Source organism: Hoplias malabaricus, chromosome Y, assembly GCF_029633855.1.
Source record: "Hoplias malabaricus isolate fHopMal1 chromosome Y, fHopMal1.hap1, whole genome shotgun sequence".
Lineage (NCBI taxonomy): Eukaryota > Metazoa > Chordata > Actinopteri > Characiformes > Erythrinidae > Hoplias > Hoplias malabaricus.
In genome coordinates this window covers 7,812,850-7,837,091 of record NC_089820.1, presented here as the reverse complement: position 1 = coordinate 7,837,091, position 24,242 = coordinate 7,812,850, and the positions used below count along the sequence as shown (strand labels likewise).

The 24,242-nt window shown below is 40.8% G+C and overlaps 1 protein-coding gene across 1 annotated transcript in view; it reads left to right on the top strand.

Annotated features, from left to right (window-relative positions):
* LOC136677690 (patr class I histocompatibility antigen, B-1 alpha chain-like) overlaps positions 1 to 21,627 on the top strand; it is a 34,643-nt gene extending 13,016 nt beyond the window's left edge. The window contains exons 3-8 of the mRNA XM_066655283.1: positions 15,542 to 15,814; positions 16,553 to 16,846; positions 16,940 to 17,035; positions 19,170 to 19,193; positions 20,719 to 20,778; positions 20,899 to 21,627. Of these exons, the coding sequence (XP_066511380.1) occupies positions 15,542 to 15,814; positions 16,553 to 16,846; positions 16,940 to 17,035; positions 19,170 to 19,193; positions 20,719 to 20,750 (719 nt within the window). The 3' untranslated portion in view covers positions 20,751 to 20,778; positions 20,899 to 21,627. The remainder of the gene's footprint in view (positions 1 to 15,541; positions 15,815 to 16,552; positions 16,847 to 16,939; positions 17,036 to 19,169; positions 19,194 to 20,718; positions 20,779 to 20,898) is intronic.
* Positions 21,628 to 24,242: the final 2,615 nt, after the last annotated feature.

Sequence of the window (24,242 nt, the reverse complement as noted above, 5' to 3'; positions counted from 1 at the left end):
TTAAAGTTCAATTATACGTGTTTTTATTTGTTTTTTTTATTTTTTTAGAATAAGAACAAAGGCTTAAAATAGGATTGGCATTGGTTTACAAGATGACAAGATGTGTACATACATGCCAGCAATTCAATAAATAAAATAAAACTACAAAATTAACATATACAGACATAAACATAAATTGCTGGTAAACCCGGGGCTGTTTATTTGAAAGGAGAGCCTTAATTTAGTTTAAACATTAGAAACGACATTAGAAAAAAAAGAATCCACTTAAGTGAGCTGTCCTAGACTCACACTTGATTAGCCATTTAACTCAAGAGGAGATTTTTAAGAGTTTGCATCTTAGGTGGAAGTTTGTTCTCTCCCAAGCCAAGCATCACTCTTTGAATGAAATTGAACGTGTTTTTCATGGCTTTAGGGTAATCTAAGTGCAAAGCATATGCCAACCCAAACAAGAGGCACATGGCTTGAGGCAGATTCTGTAAATTGTCCATTACAATATCTCCCTCAACAATGATGGCAGTAGACACTGAGTCAAGGTGGAGATGATTTGGAGAGGGAGGCATATCTTCACTGATGACAGTCAGCACCCCAACAGACACTTGTGCCCAGGCCTCATCACTGTCAGAAACCTGTATAAAAAACAAACAAAAAATAACATTACATCAGGGAAATGTTGATAGGCATAGCCATTTCTCAAAATATAAACTGCCCTGCCTATACAGCCTTCCAGCCTTTCCCATGAAGTTGTCATAAGCAACAAAAAACAAATGTGAGGAAAGTATACCTGGTCATTTGTTTATTAAAGAAATTGATCCAATATATATTTAACATAAAGTGGCAACTGTATTTGAACATTTATTTTCAGTGGTATGACCCCCTTGTGCAAATCTGATGATAGTTTAGGTGAAATTTTTGTCCGGAAATTCTAAAAGGTTCAATCTTACCTTCAGTGTGATATGGCCAACTTCAAACCAGCTTTTCAGTGAAGAGCTCACCAACAACTGCCACATCCACTTCTGAGAAGGACAGAACATGTTTTGGTTAAAACACACCACTTGTAGTGTTGTAATTTGTAGATTAGTAGAAATTTGTAGAAACATTCCTTGATATGTGCATGTTTTAAAAGTGCTAGTGAAAAATAAATGTTTTGATATGAATGTATATTTTTTAAAATATCTATTCAAGGTCATAAAAAAATTTAAAGTAGCATTTCACTTGTTTCACCAGTACACAAAAGTAACAGTTCAGGGAAAAAAGCAACATAACAGTTAAAAATTAAACTTTTTATTTACATTTCAGATGCTAATTACGACCTTGCGACGCAGGTCGTAGATTACAGGAGAACTTTGGAAGTGCGGCTAACCAGTTTTAAGGTGGAACCCCCCGTACAGTGACTATTCGGGACGAATACACGTTGCGTTGTGAATAACTCTGAATACGTTGTGAAAAAACATTGCACCTCCCCATGGAAAACTCATTGAGCTTAAGCCTTACAGGTCTTCTCAATCTATTTCCCTTGGCATATCTATAAGACCTGCTGTTGAAACTAAATTTAATACTGAAACTAAAATGTTTTTGATAGCTAAACGTACTCTAATCAGTGGCGGAGGGCGGCGGGTAAACAAGTTATAGGCGGCTAACGTTTAGTCAATTTACTATCACTAAGTCGCATATGTGAGAGCTTAAATTGTTTCGCTTTATGATGTACAATATTCAATAATTTCCTAAAATATAGTAGATCTTATGTGAATAAGCGGATGCTGGAATCTAGTCTGTAAAGAATTTTAAAGCAGTTAAAAAAATGACCAACTTCACACAGTCTGGGGGAAGTTTTCCTTTAAATTTGGCTAAATGTATTCTCCGACTTGACTCCAGCATCTTCTTATTCACAGGCAATCTACTATACTTAACTTTAAAATGTGTATTTTTCGTTTAATATTCTACAGTGCGACGATATGATAGCTAAACCCATTTATGCTAGCTAACACATCCACGACTAGCTAGATAGAGCTATGAGAGTATTCAGAAATAAAGTCACACAATTTTATTTCGTTAAATAAATGATAATAAAATACATTTAAATTCGTTGCTTGCTTGACAACTTACCTTACTTCAAAAGACAAAAGCAGGCTCCACCGAAGTCATCCACCGGCCATTAAACCAGTTCTGGGAGGGAGACTGAACGTTGAGTCCTGCGCATGCTCACATCGCAGACTTTATTACTACTTGATTGTTTTAAGCTGTCTGCACTCAAGACAATAAGTTAATTGTTTTTTTGTCTCTAGAATTAACGGTAACTTATAAAAAACTAGTAAGAAGTGCATTATCTTCATAACCAAGTAAAGTTAACTAATTAATTTAAGTCATCACGGCCACGGCTATTACATTTTACAGTGTATGGAGTTATGGAATAATTAAATAACTGAGCTTCCCTTCCATGCCTTGCCTTCTTCAGCCATGGTCTATACTTTTCAAACTCACTCTTTCTTCTTCGTTTTCTCTCTCCTCTTTTGTCTTCATTCTCTTCTCTAAACCTTTTTCCTCTCTTCTTTTCTCTCTCCTCATTGTCCCTCCCATTCTCTATCTCTAACCTCTTCTCTCTTTTCTTCTTGCTTCTCTCTCTCTCAACTCTCTCATCTCTTTTTCTCTTCTCTCTGTTTCTCTATCTCTCTCTTCTCTCTCTTCTGTCTCTATCTCTCTCTTCTCTCTCTCTCAACCCTCATCTTTTTCTCTTCTCTCTGTTTCTCTATCTCTCTCTTCTCTCTCTCCTCTGCGTTGGTTGAGGAGCCTGTGTGGTTTAATCCATATCTCTCTCTTATGGCCCAAGTCTACAGGACTCTGTTGGAGGCTGGTTTCACTAGGGTCCTCCTCTGAGGAGTGGGGTGTGGTTTGGTCATCAGCGGAAGGGCCTCGGGGCCCTGGATTCACAATGTGATCAATGTGTTGAGGGGATGGTGATCAGACTCAGAGATTAAGAGTGTAGTTGGGTTAAGATCTGAACACTACACAGACTTCACTGAACACAGAGACAGGGGGGAGGGGCAGTCTTCTTTTCATTGAAGGTCTCCAGAGCGTTGTGTTGTCTGTGGACGACAAGATCAGAGCTGTGTGAAATCTGATTATTTTGGGGGGTTTTAGAAGAAAGAACTGACTCCACATGGAGAGTCCACCTCTCAGTCTCTGAGGACCTGAGGCCTTCATGGAGGCTGCTGTACAAGGGCCCTCTGCCCCAGCGCTCTGGTGACCCCTAGTGGAGGATCTTACACGGTGCTGTCTCTCCCTTTCTCTATCTCCAACTTCTTCCTTCTCCTCTCTCTCTCTCTCTCTCTCTCTCTCTCTCTCTCTCTCTCTCTCTCTCTCGTCACTGTCTCCCTTTCTTTCCTCTCTCTTCTGCTTTGGTTGAGGAGCCTCTGTGGCTTAATCATATCTATCGCTTATGGCCCACGTCTCCAGGACTCTGAGGGTCCTCTGCTGAAGGCTGGTTTCACTAAGGTACTCCTCTGAAGAGGGTGTGGTGGTTTGGTCATCAGCAGAAGTGGCAGGGACTCCTCAGGACCCCTGGCCTCACAGGTGCTGGACGTGTTGAGGTCAGTCCTGCCGACCATCGCCTCAGAATCTCTTAATGAAACACTTAACGAAGACCAGGGAACGTTAGGAACCTGAGGGTCCTGCATGAGACTAAACGGATAGAGGCTGTGGAGGTGGGCTCTTCCTCATTAAAGGAGCTGGTGGTCCCTGTTTTAAAGGTCTATGGAGAGAGAGAGAGAGAGAGAGACCTCCAGTGGAGGATTGTATGTGGGATTGTGGCTACAGGAGAAAAAGGATGAAGGGATTCAGGAGGAGAGACAGGATGAAGGGGTTACAGCAGGAGAGACAGGATGAGGGGATGCAGGAGGAGAGACGGGATGAGGCGACGCTGGGGGGAGGGAAAAGATGAAGGGACACAGTAGGAAAGATGAGAGGACACAGTTAGAGAGACAGGAGGAGGGACAGGATGAAGGGATGCCAGAGGGGAGAGAGGATGATGAGACGCAGGGTCTCTGGTCTCAATTTATGCCCTTTTCTCTGCTCTCTTCCTCTTCTCTCTGTCCCTTTGTCTTTCTCCTCTTTTCTCTTATGTCACTCTCTCGTTCTCTTTTTTATAGGAATATTTGTTGCAATGTCCTTTTGCTCTCTCTCTGTCTCCCTCTCTCTCTCTCTCTCTCTCTCTCTCTCTCTCTCTCTCTCTCTGTCTCTCTCTCTCTGTCTGACTCCCTCTCTGTCTGTCTGTCTCTCTCTCTCTCTCTCTCTCTCTCTCTCTCTCTCTCTCTCTCTCTCTGTCTCTCTCTCTCTGTCTGACTCCCTCTCTGTCTGTCTGTCTCTCTCTCTCTCTTTCTCTCTCTCTGATTGTGGGAGGCTGTACACTGTGAATCCTGCAGGTAGTAAAGAGTTAAAGTGTCTCAGCCTGAGAGACGTGTGAGACACTAAAAGGACAGAGGAGGTAGAGAGCGGCTCTTTCTCTAAAGGAAGCTGGTGGTCCCTCTGCGACAGACCCCTGGAGACGACGTGTGTGAGAGAGAGGGTCAGTGGAGGACGGTGCAGGGGAGTTATCTATAAACAGACACACAGCAGACACTGATCCCTCAGCTGGGGACGTGTGTCCTGTCTGTGGACGTCAGGGACAATGTCTCGTCTCAGTCCAATGTGTTCTGTCAGGTCCAGTCCTGGTCTTCATTAAGGACTGGGGGGTGGGGTGTGTTCTGATGAGAGAGGGTCTGCTCTGGTTCTCAGTGTTGACTCTGCTTCGTGGCTCTGAGGAAGTGTTTGTGCTGAATGTGGGAGGTGTTTGTGTTTGTTGTTATTTTGTGTCGGTTGTAAACGCTGCTTTTATGTGAACAGTGTTTGATTAAAGAGGATAAAAACTCAGTCTCCTCCCTCCTTCTCTGTCTCTCTCTCTCTCTCTCTCTCTCTCTCATTTTATCCCTTTCTCCTCTGTCTTTGTTTGTCTCCATTTCTCCTCCTCTCTGCCTTTCTTTCTTTCTCTCTCACCTTTCTCCTGTATCTCTCTCTCTCTCTCTCTCTCTCTCTCTCATCCATTTTCTCTATTGTTTCTACCTTTCTCTCTCCTCTCACTTGCCTTTTCTTCTGTTTCTCTCTTCTCTCTCTCCCCCTTTTTATCTTTTCCCTCTCTCCCTTTCTCTCCTGCCTCTTGTCTTTCTCTCCTCTCTCCTTTTTTGTGCCTTTTCTTCTGTCTCCTATCACTTCTTCTTTCTCCTCTTGCAGTGTTTCTTTCTTTTCTCTCACTCTACTGCTCTCACTTTCCTCTACCTTTTTTCCTCTACTCTCTTTCCCCTTCTCTTTCTGTTTGTCTTTTCTCTCTCTCTCTCCATTTCTCTGTTGTTCTCTCTCTCCTCACGCCCTACCTTTCTCTCTCTCATCTGTCTCTCCCTTTCTCCTGTTATTTTTCTCTCTCCTTCTACCCTCTCTCTCTCCATTTCTCTGTCTCTCACCTCTCCCTTGTCGTCTTTTTCTCCTCTGTCTCTCTCTCCTCTGTGGAGTATGAGTTGTGATTGTTGTGATGAAGGTTTTATTGGAGTCTTTCTGAGCTGCGGAGAGAAGAGGAAACGTCGGGAGGTGAGGTTTATTTTGAGGGGAGCTCAGAGATGGCTCTGTTTCAGCGGAGAGAGAGAAGCCTGAGTGAGTCTTAAAGGCTGATGCAGATGAAGGGGGATGTTGTATAAACAGATGGAGGTGGTGGGGTTGAGAGGGTGTGGGACTGTGGGGGGCTCTGGAACATTTCTGCTGGGGTCTTGATCTTTACTGACCTTTTGTCGTGAAGCTTGAAGTGGCCGCTGAATTCTAACGTGTTTTTAGGTGATTTTGTGTTTCACTGTCGACCTGAGGCAGTGGATAAAGTTCAAAACTCCAAACCCTCTCCCCTTCTCTTTCTCTCACTCTCTCTCTATTCCCTCTCTCTTTCTCTTCCTCCTTCCTCTTCTCTCTCTGTGTCTCTGCTCTGTTTTCTGTCTAACACCCAATAGCCCCTTTTCTGTCCCTTCTCTCACTCTATCCCTCTCTCTGTCCCTTCTCTCTCTTCTCTTACTTTTTCTCTCGCCTCACATCTCTCACTTTCTCTCGCTCTCTACCTCTCTCGCATGGCTCTCATTTTCTTTCTTCTTTCTCTCCTCTCTCCTTTTCTTTCTCTCTCTCCCTTTCTATTCGTCATTGTTTCTCTCCTCTCTCCTTTCTCCCTCTCTCTCTCCTTCTCTCTTCCTCTCTACTGTTCTACACTTTTTTCTTTCCTCTCTCTCTCCTCTCTCACCTATCTATTGTTCTTCTCTTTGTTTCTCTCCTCTCTCCTTTTCTCTCTCTCTCTGTCTCTCAGTTCAGTTCAGCAGTGCTTTAGTGGCATGAATGTAATCCAATACACTGTTGCTGAAGGATATTACAGAAAATACAGAAACATTTAGATACAGATACAATTACAACCACAGGAAGTGATATTTACAGGATTACTGATCAAACAAGAAACGGAAAATAAGAGTGGGGAGATGATATAGATGTTTAATCAGTAATACGTCTGTAATAATCATTAATAATTAGTAATAAATCAGTAATAAGTTAGTAATAATCAATAATAATTGGTCTGGAGCTTCTCAGTGTCAGTGCGGAGCAGGAACTCAGGACAGACTCGACTCACTCTCTGATAGAACCTGCTCCTGACGGACTCGTACCTGGGACACTGGGCTAGGAAGTACAGCTCTGTCTTCACCACCGAGAGCTCACAGTGAGAGCACAGTCTGGCCTCTCTGGGCACCCAGCTCTGTCTGTGACGGCCGCTCTCCACGGCCAGACTGTGCTCACTGAGTCTGTACATGGTCAGCGTCTTCCTCAGTGCCCTCTCTCTGATGGTTGTGAGGTATGCGGCCAGTGTGTAGTCTCTGCTGAGAGCTGAGTAGCTCTGTAGTTTGTTTTGGTGGTGTATAGTGTGGGTGTGGTTCCCCTGGTTCTTAGACCTCTTTTGAAATGTCACTATCTCAGTTTTTCTGTGGTTTACTTTCAGAGCCCAGTTTTGACAGTAGTTCTCCAGGACGTTTAAACTTTCCTAGAGTCCCTCTCTGGTGGGGGACAGTAAAACAAGGTCATCTGAGTAGAGGAGGCACTTGATTCTGGTTTCTCCCAAAGAGAGGCCGGGTACTGAGTCACTCTGGTCCAGTTCAGCAGCCAGGTCATTGATGTAGAGATTAAAGAGAGTGGGGCTCAGGCTGCAGCCCTGATGTACTCCTCGTGACTGTGGGAAGAGCTCTGTTCTGAGCGTTCCCTTTTTCACTGCACATTTACTGTGAGAGTACATCCATTTAATGACGTCGAATGTTATCTCCTCCACGCCTCTTTCATTAAGTTTATACAATAATCCCCTGTGCCACATGGAGTCAAACGCTTTTTGAAAATCTACAAAACGTGTGAAGATTTTGTCTTTATTCTGATTGAAGTGTTTATCTCTCAGTGTGTGGAGGGTGAAGATGTCGTCAGAGGCTCTGTGGTTGTCTCCTTCTTCCTTTCTATTCTTCTTCTCTTTGTTTCTCTTCTCTCTCCTTTCTCTCTCTCCCTCTCCTTCTCTCATCCTATCCAGTTCTACTCTTTTTTCTCTCCTCTCTATCTCTCTCTCTCTCTCTCTCTCTTTCTTTCTATTTTTCTTCTCTTTGTTTCTCTCCTTTCTCCTTCTCTCTTCCTATCTATTGTTCTTCTCTTTTTTCTCTCCTCTCTCTCTCTCTCTCTCTCTCTCTCTATTCTTCTTCTCTGTTTCTCTTTTCTCCACCCCTTCTTTCTTCCTTTCTATTCTTCTTCTTTCTTTGTCTCCTCTCTCCTTCTCTCTACTTCTCTTTGTTTCTCTCTCCTTTTCTCTCCCCTATGTCTTCTCTCCCTATTTTTTCCTCTCTCCCCCCTCTCTGTCTGTTTCTCTCTCCCTCTCTACTCTCTGTTCTCTCTGTGTTTCTGTGTTTTTGTGTGAAGCAGAGGGGGATGTGTTAAGCCCCAGAGTGACCCTGGAGTCATGGAATGGGGCAGTTTTATCCTGTTGCTCTGGTGCTTTCTGGCGGCTCTAAAGCCAGTGTAAGAGACGGGGCTCATTGTGTTTGAGCAGAGGGGAGCACGGGGTGATTCGAGTGTGATGTTGAACTTTAGAGACTGGTTGTGTTCACACAGAGAGTACAGTGGGGTACGGAAGAAGGGTCTCACAATGTGGGGGCACAGCGGGAGCAGGAGGAGGGGAGACCAGACTCGGAGTGGAGTGCTGTCACTGTGGGGGTCTCAACACTCTCCTGCTTCAGCTCCTTCTGTTACTCATTCTCAACTGGGGGAGGCACAGAGGAGGGGCATCAACCTGCTGCTGTCACTGAGAGGAGGAGGAGGAGGAGGTTGTAGAGGGTGGGGCTCTAAGCAGTGAGATGGTGCAGGGGAGTGGTCTGAGGGGGCTTGGGTTCTCCTGAGGGACAGTGGTTCTAAAGGTGTGGTGGACTCTCAGGTTGTGGACTGTAGGGTGGAGTCCGGTGGTCAGACAGTGGAGGAAATGGTGGAGCAGTACGAGGAGATGCAGGAGGATGATGTTCTCTCAGATGTTTCTGACGGAGCGTCTCAGATGGAGGAGGAGCAGCAGCTGAACTCTCCACAGGAGATAAAGGCGTTTTTTATGGAATGTTTGGAGAAATAGTGGATGTTTTCTAATTTGTTTACATCGTGGATAAATGTGGGAAGTCAGTCGTGAAGTTACAAAGAACAGTGAGCTTCAAAGAGTCGAGCAACAGAAGAGACCTTCACTGAAAACCAGGGGTGGAGTTAAGGAGGAGAGGAGCCCCCTGCTCCACAAAGACATCTATGGATCAGTCAAAAAAAGGGGGCCCACTCTTTTCAGTCGTGCTCTGTTTTCTCTTTCCTCTCTTGCTCCTCTTCCTGATAGAGAAGCTGGGAATATGTTCTTTAATCGTAACTGAGGGGCTGAGGTGGGAACAGTTTTGATGTTGATTTCGTACAATAAACCCACAGTGAAGGGGGAGGGGAGGGCTGTTGTGACAGGGGAAGCACTTCCTCAGTTCTGACTGTAACCTCAGTGCAGAAAAGGGGCTGCTGTTCTCTGGGGGTCTGGGGAGGAGCAGGGGCCACTCTTCACAGTTAAAGCTGACCTTTAAGGCACAGCAGTTGTTTGTGAATGTTTCTGCAGGCAGTCGTAGTGAGAGAGGAGAAGAATGATTCACAGCTGAAAAGGCTCTGAAACAACACGAGAGTAAACTGTTAGTCGTAACGCAGAGTGCTGGTTGGGAGCGGGGGATTGGAACTGTGCTGTAGACTTTGGTTTGGACAGGAAAGGGGAGGAGCCTCTCCCACAGTCCACCATGGTTTGGGTGAGTAGTAAAGGAGTGTAACAGGATAAGCTTAGGCAGGAACAGTGGATAGCCCCCCACAGAGACAGCACTCTGCTCTGAGCCTGGTCTTCCCTCCTTCTGCCCCATTGTCCCCCCACATGGGTGGGCCTCCACATCCTCAGAGTGCTCCAGACTCTGCAGAACCATACATAGTCTCACAGAACACTCTGTCCCTTTCACAACTCAACAATGAGGACCAGAAACAGACCCTCTCTGCAACACTTCAACTCTCAAGACCTTAATGAGTCCACACATTGGACAAACACAAAAGACATTCTCTCCAACATCCGCAAAAAGAATAGCCATCCACAACTGTGGGATCAATCCCTGCCCCCCACCCTCTTCTCCAGGGGTCAGCTTACTTTAGAGAAAGAGCCGGTCTCAACAACTTCTGTCCATTTAGTGTCTCACATGTATCTCAGGCTGAGACAGTTTACTACGTGCAGGATTCACACAGTCAGAGAGAAAGAGAGAAAACAAGAGAAAATGATAGAGAAGAGTAAGTATTCCAAGAAAAAGAGAGAGAACATGATAGAGCGAGAGAAGAAAAAAAAACGACAGAGGAGAAATAGAAAAGCAGAGAGAGCAAATTGAAAGGGAGAGAAGAGAAACAGTAGAGAAAGATATTGGAAAAAAAAATTACACAGAGTGAGACGAGATCTTGTCTCTCCCCCTGCGTCCCCTTTCATCCTGTCTCTCACCGCTGCGTCTCCCGTCTCTGTCGTTCCCCATGTCCCTGCCTCGTCTCTCCTCCAGTATCCCCTCATCTTGTCTCCTCCTGTCTCTCTCCACATCCCCTTATCCCATCTCTACCCCCATGTCCCCTCATTCTGTCTCTCCCACATGTCCCCTCATCCTGTCTTTCCTCCTGCATTCCCTAATGCTGTTTCTTTCCCCCAATGTCCCCTCATCCCATATCTCCCCATACATCCCCGCATCCTGACTCTCCCCCAGCATCGACCAAGAATCTGCCCCTCAGATCTCCCCAGTTCTTACTCATCTACCTCACTTCAGCTTTTGGAAGTTAATATAGACTGCAGATAAAGCCTGCAGACCGGGTGTTCATGGACACAGGGAGTTGTCATGCAATCACTCAGGTTTGTGGATGGTGAAGCAGAGGAATACCAGTGTTTCAGGGTGCTCCTGAGTGTCTATGTCCTTCTTAGTTAAACTGTTATAGTCAGATCTGCTGGAGTCATTAGCCACACTCTGGGAATGTTCACACTCTGTGTTATATACACTCAGTCAGAACTAACTCCATCTCCCTATTCTCTTCTGAGTAAAGGACTGCCCTCCTGTCCGACTGGACACTGACTGAGAGTGATTGATACTTAATCACATTTAAAAGCAAGCGAGAAGAGATAGGCCTTAAGACAGGATTTAAACTGTTCAATAGAGGACATGGATCTGATACCATATTGTAAAGTGTTCCACAGAGTCAGAGCAGCAACAGAGAAAGCATGGTCATCCTTGTGTTTTAAACAAGAGTAAGGGATTTTATTAGAAGACCGAAGAGACCTGTGTGCATTATAATGACTTATCAGGTCAAAAATATACAGTGAAGCCAAACCATGAAGAAACAAAACAAAAACGAAAATATTTTAAACTGAATCCTGTACTTGATAGGAACCTGAGTGTAGCGAAGCCAAGAATTAGGGTCATGTTTCTTAGTGGCAGTAAGAAGTCTAGCAGTGGCATTTTGAACAAGCTGCAGATGGGCAAGAGAAGACTGATTGACCCCCATATAAAGGGAATTACAGTAGTCGAGACAAGATATGATAAGATATGGAAGAGAACCATGCTAATGCACTCCCATGGAGACTCTTTTACAAGATATTATGATCAGCTGTATCAGAACTAAAGAAGAAGGTTCATTAGTACTGTAAAGAGGTACATTTTTTCCAGTGTGGCCTGGGAAGTTTGGGAAAATTTGGGAAGTCAGCCATGAAATTACAAAGAAAATTGAGCTTCAAAGAGTCCAGAAACAAGAGATGATCTCTGAAAAACTAGTGGTGGAGTTAAGGAGGGGAAAGGCCCCATGCTACATGATGACATGGACAAGTCAGTTAAACATGCTGTTGTGATGAAACAACTGATGAAGAAGCTAGGAATGGGTTATAATCATCACTTGGGGGCTGAGGTAGAAATTGAGAGTCTGCAATTGCTGAAGTCATTAAACAGAAATACCTTGATGTTGTTTTCTTACAAGAAGCACACAGTAACAGCAGAGGTTTAGGAGAGTGGGCAGGCTGTGGCTGGAGGGGAAGTGTTTACTCGCTCATGGCTGGCTGTAATCTCAGATTAATTTTTGGACAGGAAAGGGAAAAAGCCTCACCCACAGTCCACCATGGCTTTGGATGGGTGAGTAAAAAAATAAAAGTGCTACAAAGGGTAATAGCTTTTAAATTGGTAAAGAATTTAAGTTTTTTTTAACTTAAAAATTTCTTTATTTCCATAAAGAACCAAAAGTGGTTCTTCTAAGACATTGCTTAAAGAACCCTTTGTAGAACCTTTATTTTTAAGAGTTTAGCCTGGTGGATGTGGAGGAGAAAAGCTGTGGGTATAAACAATAATCCTGGGTTACAGCAGCTGTATTAAGAGTCAGTGCAGAGAGACTCGACTGAGTATACATTTCAAACACTGACAGGATTTAGTGTTTCCCAGAACCCTGAGATTTAATTGGTGTATTAATGTATAATTAATACAGGATTAATTGTTTTGTAGAATTGTTACTGTATTTTGGCAGCAGTGGAGGTCCAGGAAGAGTCTGGGTTCATGGTGGGAGGTGGGCAAAACATAAAGGTCATTCATTCATTATCTGTAACCGCTTATCCAATTCAGGGTCGCGGTGGGTCCAGAGCCTACCCGGAATCATTGGGCGCAAGACGGGAAAAAACCCTGGTGGGGGCGCCAGTCCTTCACAGGGCAACACACACACTCACACAATCACACCTACGGACACTTTTGTGTCACCAATCCACCTACCAACGTGTGTGTTTTTGGACTGTGGGAGGAAACCAGAGCACCCAGAGGAAACCCACGCGGACACAGGGAGAACACATCAAACTCCTTACAGACAGTCACCCAGAGCGGGACTTGAACCACAACCTCCATGTCCCTGGAGCTGTGTGACTGCGAAACAACCTGCTGCACTACTCTACAAAGTGTCTTGAAAGAGACATAGGAGGACTACAGAATAAACTGCTCAAAAGAATGTAAAATTGTGTTGTAAGAAAACGAGAAGATACTGGTGTCATTTCTTCATGGACAAGTAAGAGGTGTGGATCTCTAGTATTAACATTAGAAGCACCATGCCTGGTTGACCTACTTGTAACTGGAAGTTAAGTATTAGTGCTGGCTGCACATTAAAAAAAAACATCCTTTGCACTGGATGGAATTCCAGAGCCCTTCTTTCATTACTTTTCCTAGAATTTTTTTTTGTATAACCTGGAACCTTTCATGTTTTTTATATCATTTGTGTGAATGCTGATTTAGACCAATTTCGCTCCTACTTGTGGAGAAATAAAATAATTACGCTTAATATGCATATATATATATATATATATATATATATATATATATATATATATATATATATATATATATATATATATATATATAGTTATATTGTACAATGAATTTTAAAAAGAAATTCATCAAATAACACTCCAATAAAAAAAAACTTAATTATATATATACGGCTGATACCTTATCTGCTGATAACGTTTAATAGTTTACAGTTTGTTACTGTTTGTGTGTCTGTCATATTCTCAGAATCTGTAATGATCTTCATAATATTGATAACACATTATTAGAATTAGTGTGTGATATGAATCAGACTAGCCCACAAATTTTCCTGGGAGCCTGCCGTTTTCCTCCCCGAGACCTCCACTGGGGATATGGTGTGGCTGTGTTCTCCTCCACGTGTGTGCGGGGTTAATGGCGCATGAATGGTGAACGAGATTCCCACTGTCCCTACCTACCATCCAGCGAAACCGTAGCCACCGAAGCAGGGAAAGAAAACCATGTTGAGCTTGATTCTAGTCTGTCACTGTGAGGACACATGTCCTTAGACGAGCTCAGGGATGGACAAAAACCTCCAATCCTTCTGCTGGCTTTACAGGTTTTAGGTGGGAGGTGTCCGAAAAATTACCACAGGGATAACCGGCTTGTGGCGGCCAAGCGTTCATAGCGACACCGCTGTTTGATCCTTCGATGTCGGCTCTTCCTATCATTGCGAAGCAGAATTCAAAAGCGTTGGATTGTTCACCCACTAACAGGGAACGTGAGCTGGGTTTAGACCGTCGTGAGACAGGTTAGTTTTACCCTACTGATGTGATGTTGCTCCGATAGAAATCCCGCCCAGTACGAGAGGAACTGCAGGTTCGGACATTTGGTACGTGTGCTTGGCTGAGGAGCCAGTGGTGTAAAGCTACCATCTGAGTGCTAAAGACGGAACACCTCTAAGTCAGAATCTTCCCTAGAGGGAACCGGCATGCTCTGCGGTGGAAGGACAGTGGTGCTAGAACTCAAAATCCCTCAGTTGGCCAGTGGGCAGAGGGAGCATAGGCCCAGTATGTGGAGGCACCTTAAGTAAAATCCCTCTGTTGGCCAGTGAGCATTGTGGGTATTCCCTGTGGGTGGTCATTCCATGGTGGCGGGTTTACTGGCTTAGTCCGAGGAGGGGGGCATAAGTGTGGGCCAGTTAGGTTCAGCTGGTGTGCTGGGTCCCGGAGGTTGGGTAGGCTAGGGTTAGGGTTAGGGTAGGGTAGTGTGAGGTTCCGGAAGGGAGGCTCTCTGGATAGGTGAGGCCCTGATTTGGGCTTCCCACTGGGTGGTGGGAGGCCTTTAAAAACGTTTTGTATCTATTTTCCATCTAAAGGGGGTTGAGGAGCAAAAGTACCTTTCAGCCTCTATCTTCTGGGCAAGTGTAAATTAGGAATTGCAGTGGGCATTTCTGAGCTCCAGGCTGTAAGGGGGTGATGGGTCGGACGATAGCCGCAGTCTGTGCTCTGGAAGTCATCAGAAAATTTCAAAGTCCATACATTAGGACACTAGGAGAATACTCCAAACTCATCACAGTTGTAGATAACAGTACATTATATTTCTCTATTTATATTATTACAAAATTATGGGGGAAGGACAGGAGCCCCCTCCAGGGTGTATTCCTGCTTTGCTCCCAGTAATTCCGGGTAGGCTCCAGACCCACCATGTCCCTGGTTAAGCGGTTGCAGATAATGAATGAATGAAAATTATAGGACAATCCAACAGTTTGTCCAGACACTTACCAGCATGAACTTCCTTGGCTGAAATGCCCTTGAGCTAAAACACTTGTCAGGTGCAGAGTACAGCTGCCTATTGCTCCGGGTGTGTGTATGTGTGTGTGTGTTTACTGCCCATAGCATGTCTCTTTTATATTTTCTTGTGTCCTTGAATGTTTGGCTTACCGTCACCTAAATGGTACATTAGCATTTAAGTATAATACCATCTCGACTTGGTTTAAAATAGTGAGATTTGCATCACAAAACACGGTCATCCTTACAGAGAACATAATAGTGAACATTTAATAGTGGCAGTGAGAGATGTGACAGTAGGTCTTTGACCAAGTATCTCATCTTTTCCAAAAAACCTGAAATTATTTGTTTTCCCTGCTGCACCGCTCACTGACTTCAGACTCTTCTCGGCCATGTGCCATTGTTTTATGGATTGGTACCTCCTTGGTACTGGCCATGGCTTCTTAAAACCTTTGTTGAAATTCTCTGTTGCAAATCTTGGTAAGTTGTGCTGTGTGATGTGTTTTGATTTGTTGATTAACACAGGGAAAGTTTTACTCTCCTCATCAGTCTAAACATACCTGAATCATGTGACTTACAGCTTGCATTGTCATTGTTTATTCAAAACCCCTTTTTCATCACACTATTCATATTTGGCTTCATAAATATTCTCATTTTTCCACCTAGTTCTTTCCACCTAAATCTTTTTGCAATATTTGGATGTTTTCTTTAAATTTTGATTCAGGTTCAAAATCTTAGTTGATGGAGAAACCCAGTTATGAGATGTGCTTATATCTCTATATTTGTGTGTGTGTGTGTGTGTGTGTGTGTGTGTGTGCGTGTGTGTGTGTGTGTGTGTGCGCGCAAATGCAGGAGTTCACACATGGCAGTTCATGTGCGGCTGTGTGCTGAATGAAGATGGAACAAAGGATGGATACTGGCAGTACGGTTATGATGGAGATGATTTCATCAATCTTGATAAGAACACTCTCACCTGGACTGCTCCTAAACCTGAAGCTGTTATTACCAAACAGAAGTGGGAGAAGACAGGTGATGCCAGCTATGGAAAGAGTTACCTGGAGAACACCTGTATCGAATGGTTACAGAAGTATGTGGAATATGGCAAATCCACTCTAGAGAGGAAAGGTAGGGTGATTTTTTTTTTTCTTTTACACACACACACACACACACACACACGTTTAATTTAACAAAGCACTTGTGTAATTTGCGCTGGATAAAAACATCTGCTAAATGCTGTAAATGTAATTTAAAATGTAATAATTAAGACCTGATTAGGGTTTCAATTAATAATCATTTAATATTGTTTTAAAATTACAGGGGTGGAAAATCCAGCCGAAAATGGAATTGAAATGAAAAGAATAAAATGAAATTTGCCATCACTTTTTCATGAAAATAAAAATTATAAGCAGCTCTTTTTGCTGATTTACTTTGCCTTTCACACTTTGCCTTTTCATTTTCAGGCTGTAAATATGTAAATATATGTTGACTAGTAGTGGGCAGGGCTACCCTCTTTACTTCTCATGAATTCACCTAAGATATCAGGGAACTAAATAGAGTGGGTAGAGGGGGTATCCCTGCCAACTGCTAATCAGTATATATTTATATATGTACAGACCATGAAATTCCTCCATGGTACTGAAAATGAAATGACTAATGGCCCCCTACCCCATCCTGAAATAATAAACATATTAAATGTGAGTAGTCAGAAACAGACTTTTGCATATATAAAATGCAGTTTTGAATTTATTCTCCTGTTCTACACTATCACTATCACTGTTCTACATTAGGAATATTGAACATATTCAGAATACTGCATACTATTTTCATGTGCTTATCCTATCTGCCTCTCTCTCTTCACCCCAGTTCCTCCGAAAGTGGATCTGTTCCAGAAAGACTCTTCTTCTCCAGTGGTGTGTCATACTACAGGTTTCTTCCCCAGTGCAGTGATGATCTCTTGGCAGAAGAATGGAGAGGATCATCATGAGGATGTGGTTCTTGGAGAAACTCTGGTCAATGAAGATGGTACTTTCCAGAAGAGAAGTGTTCTGATTGTCCAACCTGAGGAACTGGAGAGGAACAAGTACACCTGCATCATTCAGCATGCTGGACTGAAGCAGGAGATGGTTCTAAATGCATCTGATCGCAGGGTCCCAGTTGGTAAGAAATTTTATTCTGGAGAAATTAAAACCTACCTAGTATAATCACTGTGTTTCTGTAGTGGCCTATAATGGTGTAACTCTATATTTCCAGGTGGAGTGTCGGTTGGTGTCATCATTGCTGTGGTGGCTGTTCTCCTGCTCGTCATCATTGGCTGTGTTGGACTTTTCATTTGGAAGAAGAAATCTGGTAAGAGAGAAGGGAGGCACATATCTTCTTTTTAAAAGAAATGCAGACATGGATTTCTGATTGCAGACGTTGTACTGTAGCTAGATTTGCCAAAGTTTGTTCTGGCCTCATGGTATAATTGGTTGAAAGTTGTTTTATGTCATTAACTCCCGATAATGGCAGTCTGAGCCATATTTGCCCGAAATAAAATGTTGTCCTAAAAATTATTGACAGACAAAACCAAAACCCTATCACTGTATTTAACAGAGCTGCACCTTCATTACCTCAGTTTATTCTGCATTCTTTTGTGAAAACAAGTTAAGCTAGGAAAAAATTGATGAGGAGAGCATTTTCCACAAGCAGGAGAGAAATTAACTGTATGAATTTTCCTCAAGTTTTTATAAATACAATAAATACGAGACTAAATAATCAAGATTTACTAAGTGATTTTTTTGCCATGAGCTACTGATATTACTTTTAAATGTACTGGTGCTAGTTCTGTGAAACTTTTATCTGATACCTGATTTATTTATTTCCATTTTGTATTCAAGTGCCAAATTTTCATTTCTGATTTTCACATCCAGACATTTCCATAACTTGATGCCTCATTTTTACTTATTATTAACCCAGACAGATCAAATCAATTCCTTGTGTTGTCTCAATTCAAAAATAATAAATCAGTGTATATATTTTTACTGTATATATTATTACTGTAATTATACCAGTTAATTTATTCAGGGTGTTAAATAAAGTAAATGAAGTAAATGGATAAATTAAGTAACAATTCAATTCAGACTATTAAAAAATAAAGTTTATGTGCTAAATGTAAATAGAGGTTAGAGATAGACATGAGCAGTTTGAATTTAACTACAAAGAAATAAAACCTAAGTGGAACCCCAAAACAAGAAAAACAAGCCCAAGACCAAGCACGAGATCAGACAGAAATACATTAATCCTGAACCGTGAAGGGCAAAATCAGAATGAAAAAAATAGAGAAACTAAATTCTGAATTCTGTACATGGGAAGACAAAATATAAGAAGAAAAACATGATAACACTTCACATTTTTAGAGTCTTAAACACTAGTAGCACCGCTCCTCTGACCTACTTACACACGAGAACCACTCATTTGACCGCTGTAAGCGCCTCCATGCTGTGTTCACCTAATTAATTATTAATATTAATTTGTCCTAATTTCTTGTTTATATTTCTTTTAAAACACTTAATACCAATGGAAAATATTCTCATAAATATACACTAATCAACCATAACATTATGACCACCTCCTTGTTTCTACACTCATGGTCCATTCTGTCAGCTCCATTGACCATAATACAATTACAGACTGTAGTCCATCTCTTGCTCTGCATACTTTGTTTACTCCCTGTCACCCTGTTCTTCATTGGTCAAGACCCCCACAGGAAGCCACAGGTGGATCATTCTGAGCACTGCGTGTCACTGACATGATGGTGGTGTGTTAGTGTGCGTTTTATATTGATACCAGTGGAAGTTAACGTTAACTATTTAAAATATGCCCAAGTTGGTGATGAGGCAGGAATAAACACCTACTGCTGTTGCACATTAAGAATCTTATATTAAATTCTGAAAGAGTTACATCTGTCACCAAACAACCTAAAATTTAGTAAAGCACTAAAGGAGTATTATATAGATATTGCTAAGACTACTACAGGTAAATTATGAAAATACTAAACAGCACTACAGAAATATAATTCCTTTAAAATATTTTTGGTAAAGTTTGCCATATGTAAATTACTTACTAACTGGACTTTGTGATGGTCCTTCAGTGTCCATCCCCTTTATTCACTGGCTGAGACATATGTTGGAATGGCTGAATTCTGAATGTGTCCAGGTTCATCACTTCGATCACTTCAGCTAGACTCAGTGTCTGTCAGTGTACACAAACACTATTTGTGCTAGTTAACGTAATGCTGTTTAAGTAGCAGTTCTGTAAAGAACCCCCCCACGGTTATGTCACGACTAACAGCAATCATTACCTCAGAACCCGAAGGATTGAGAAGAAAAGAAGTGGGGCTAAAAGGTTGCTGGTGTTGCTCTTTAAGGCATTTCACTAAAATCAGTGTGATATATGCTTTAAAGGTTTCTTAGTAATTACCTGTTTATTATCTTAATTTCAGGCTTCAAGCCCGTAAGCCAAAATGGTAAGTAAAACTTTACTTTTATATTTAATTGTTACACTGTAAAAAATGTGACCCATTAGTTTATGGTATTAATTATGGTAACAAAGTGACACGTAATATTAATGAGTAGATTCTAATTTTCAATTTTTTTTAAATTAACATTTATTGAATAAATTAACTAAATTTAAGCAAGAATATTACGTAAATGTTAATATAATTACATTAATTAATTTATTAATAGCATGCCTACTTATAAAATAATATAGCTTAAAAATATTAAGTAAACACAAATTAATTTCACAAGGAACATTAAATAATATTGACTAATTATCTGAGTAAACTTAATTTTTACTAAATATCTTTCAGGTATTTATTTACATTTACTAAATACCTTGCAAAAATTGATTAGGTCGAAACTTGTTGGTGCACTTAAAAGTGCTGCAATGACAGTTTGAAAGTATACTGAGCATCCTGTCATGGCTTCAATATACCGTGAACAGACATATGAAATGACATGCAAACTACAGAAAGCACAACATCAGCCTATTAAAGCTGTAATTCATAATTGTAATCACAAAAACACTTAGTTTTTTAATCAAGCGTTGTTACTCACCACCTGCTAGCTCTCCAGTCTGTGCTCAAAACCGGTCTTGTGTTTACGAAGCACCAGTGTTTGTAAATAAATTGTCTCTCTCTCCCTGCTCATAGCAGAGGAATCTGGTGTTTGTTTAGACAACGAAAAAAAACTCCAAACGTTGAAAACCATGAACAGAAATGAGGATTACTCTATTCCTGCTCCATGTTTGTGCTGTTTCGGATCACTTAAGGTGGAAATGCTTCCAAACTCCGGAGATGGCTAACTGTGTTACTGAAAGGGCTACAAAACGAAACATCTCGAGTTACAAATGAGTTTCTCTGGTAATTCAGTCAGCGAATTAAAAACTTACAGACAAGTTAAACTTCATCCACATACAAACAAGTGTTGTTTTTCCCCCTCAAACACACAGATCCAATTAAACAAATGCGGAGCTTAGAACTGTGTTTCCCCACATTTAGGCTCAAACGAAATACAAAATTTTAGATAAAAATTGTTCTTTCCCTATTGATAATTAAAGAGCTATTAACACTGGGAAGTCAGAGGACGTTAAGAACCCAGTAAATGCTGGTGTCCACGAGTTTCAAAATGCTTTGGTCAGAAGTGTATGATTAATATTAAAGACCTCCCAATGAGTTAAATCTATTACATTTTCTGGATCTTTGGCATTACAAACATGAATAAATTCTATTTAACATTCCCCAGCTAATTTTATTCAGCCAAAATTGTGTAAATTGCAATTAATACTTTATTCAAATGTGTTAAATTTACCACAACATTATTTCAAACTACATTGTCTTTTTTCTTATGTGTAAGTTACTATTAGTTTTTTATTAAATATTAATCACCCCAGTCCCTTATTTTACAGTGTAAAGATTTATATATTTAATTGTATTTTATGATTTGGTCTATTTTATCAAGAATCATTGAGTTTTCTACATTGTTTTAAAGCATCTGAGGATTCAGGTTCCAACAAATCCTAAAGCCTAAATGTCCTGATGCTGATATGAGGTGAGTTTTAACTTCACACTACAATGTTTTTTGCAGGAATCATTTCACTTCATTTCCTTTAAGCTGTGTATGTAAATCTAATGTGATATAATCGTGATGTCTTTATATTTCTTTTTTTAGTTGAAAGAGGATGATGGGACATTTTCATGAGATTGATTGGTAAACTTGCTGAGCTTGACTTGATGAGTTTAAATTTTCATACTTTTAGTAATGCAGGTTTAAGGGGACACGTTTTATGTTTTAATATTTTTTAATACCAGTTATATTGTTGTAATGTCTGTTTGCTGCTGTACTGTTGAAATGCACTATACTTGGCTTTTTTCTTCTGTGGGGATAGACAATTTTCATACCATAATCAGTCACTTAACCTAACTCTGTACATCAACAGTCTGACACCTTGTTCCATGGCATATTAGATACAGTATAAGATATGAACATTTTCTCTATTAATCATAAATACAGGAATATATTGTAATGCTTTTCTACTTTTAATCTATACCACATCTTGAAACTCACTTTGATTTGTATAGTTTCATTTTGAAATATGTGTCTTCACACTATTTAGGGATGTGAGATGACCCACATCTCAATGTTGAATATCAGTAATTAACTTCCACAGTCAGGACCAGGGCTTATTATTTATTCAGGTAAACTCACTGCAGAAGATCCATATTAAGGAAAAAGCCCAGCACTTAAGATGCAGTTTTACAAATAGTATGATTCTGCGTTTCAGGATGTTGTTTAAATGTCTTTTTTAAACTGTCTTTTTAAGGCAGAATTCATTGTACATTTTTTTTTGACAAAATGGTCTGTTTTTCTTTTTGTGTTGAATAAACTTGATGATTCAGATACTGGTGTAAAACATTTACAGAACTGCAGAATAAATATTTGTTGGTGTATTTAACTTAATCTGGATTATAAAAATTTAACACTTTTAATTACTCAGAATTGTAATTAAATACATTTCTTGACATTGATTTTTTTATGTTCCTTGTAAAGAAAGTGAAAGAATGTGTTAGATAATTAAACTTAAATTAATCTTTAAAGTTGGATTTTATGAATTTGATCATCTGACAATAAAAAAAATACTTCCTCCACAATGTGATCTTTGTGATTTATATTATTGTATGATTTACATTACAAATTGTTATTAATTTTTAATGTGACAGAAGTTCCTAAACTTTGTGTCAGATATTTTTTTTTATAAAGTACCACCTTATATTTTAAGTAGTTACTGTTACTGTAACAAAACAATAGATTTAAATTAAATGTTTTTGAGCAGTTTGCATTAAATAATGGTTGCAATAAAATTTCCATTACTTTCCAAAAATGTATAAGAGGGTTATACATTATTTCATATTTGTGCATGATTTAGACACACATTAATCTGTCAGTATCAATTTCTTCAAACCAAACAGTGCCCTCCATAATTATTGGCACCCCTGGTTAAGAAATGTTCTTTGGTTTCTAGTAATTTTTATTATTTTTTTAAATAATATAGTACAACAATGCAAAAAAAAGAGAAAAATCTAAGCTTTAGTTCAAGTGCCTTTATTTGGTGGGGAAAAAAATCACACATTAAGAAATAAATCTTTTGAATGAAATCATGTGTGCCACAATTATTGGCACTCCTGGTGTTAGTACTTTGTACAACCTCCTTTTGCCAAAAAAGACAGCACTTAACCTTCACGTATAACTCTTCACAAGATGGGAGAATACAGAAAGAGGGATCTTCGACCATTCCTCTTTGCACAACCTCTGTAAATCGTCCAGAGTCCTGGGTCTTCTAATATGCACTGTCCTCTTCAGCTCACCCCACAGGTTTTCTATTGGGTTGAGGTCTGGGGACTGAGATGGACTTGAGAGGAGCTTGATTTTGTGCCTTGTGAACCATTTTTGAGTAACTTTGGCCACATGTTTAGGGTTACTATCTTGCTGAAAGACCCAGTGACGACCCATCTTCAGATTTCAGGCAGAGGCCACCAGATTCTGATTCAAAATGTCCTGATATTTCAGAATTCATGATTCCATGTCCTTACAAGGTTCCCAGGTCCTTTGGAGGAGAAACAGGCCCACAGCATCACCAAACCTCCCCCATACTTAACAGTGGGCATGAGGTGTTTTTCTGCGTACTCATCCTTGGGGTTACCCCAGACCCACTTAGAGTGTTTGTTGCCAAAAAGCTCACTCTTGGTCTCATCTGACCAAAGCACAGGGTCCCAGTTAAAATCCCAGTAACGCTTGGCAAACTCCACCCGTTCACACTTATGAGTATAACTCAGAAAAGCCTTTCTCCATGCAGCCTCCCAAACAGCTTGTCGGCATGTAGATAGCGCCTGATGGTGGTTTGGGAGACCTCGTAACCCCAAGATGCTACCATTTGCTTCAAGTCTCTTACAGTGAGCTTTGGAGAACTTTTTACTTCTCTTACCATCCTTCTCACTGTGCGTGGTGCAAGATACACTTGCATCCTCTTCCAGGCTTGTTCGTCACAGCTCCAGGTGTTTTGAACTTTTTGATGATTGCTGTAGACTGTAGATAATGGCATCTGCGTGAGTGAGTGGCTATTTTCTTGTAGACATTGCCTCATTTATGAACGTCGACACATGTCTGTCTTACTTGAATAATGTGTTCTCTTGTCTTTCCCATGTTTAAGAGTGAGTAAGAGAAATAGGCCTCTGTGTAGCGCCATATTTATACCCCAGGGAAACAGGAAGTGATGAATTACTAATTAAAGGTTCCTAGATACTTTGATCCACTTTATACACTACAGTAGAACTGACATAAATGGTTCAAATACATTTATTTCCAAAAATTTGTTAAGGGTGCCAATGATTGTGGAACAGGTCATTTTATGGGAAATAATTATTTCTTAGGATTTTTTTTTCACTTGAGTTGAAGGTTGTATTTTTCAATTTTTTTCAGAGTGAGATTATGCTTCTGCAATAAAAAAATAATTTATTTTAAGGCTTTTAACACATTTTAACTAGGGGTGCCAATAATTATGGAGGGCGCTGTATATTCTCTTTAGTGTAGTGACTCCAGCAGATCTGACTAGAAGGAGAGAAACCAGAAGGAACACAGACATGAGCATCCTGAAACAATGCCATCTCTCCGCTCCATCAACCTTAATCTAGAGGAAGAGGCTAGGTGCTAAAAGCTAAAATTAACAAGTGGGTTTTAAGTCTAGTGATTGTAACTGTCCCAAACACTAGCAAAATTAGGTCCCTGGCTGCAGCATTTTGTATTAGCTGGAGTTTACTTTTTCTGCTGGGGCATCCTGGTTTCACTTTCCTCATCAGCAAAGACATTACAGTCACTATTTGAATGAAGTTCCTTATACTGATCCAGCGCTGGTCTAGAGTAGATCTGGGTAGGAATGTAGCATATTACATTATATAACATTATATATTATATAACATTATATAACACTTAGTCCTGACCACAGGATCTGAGGAGTGTTG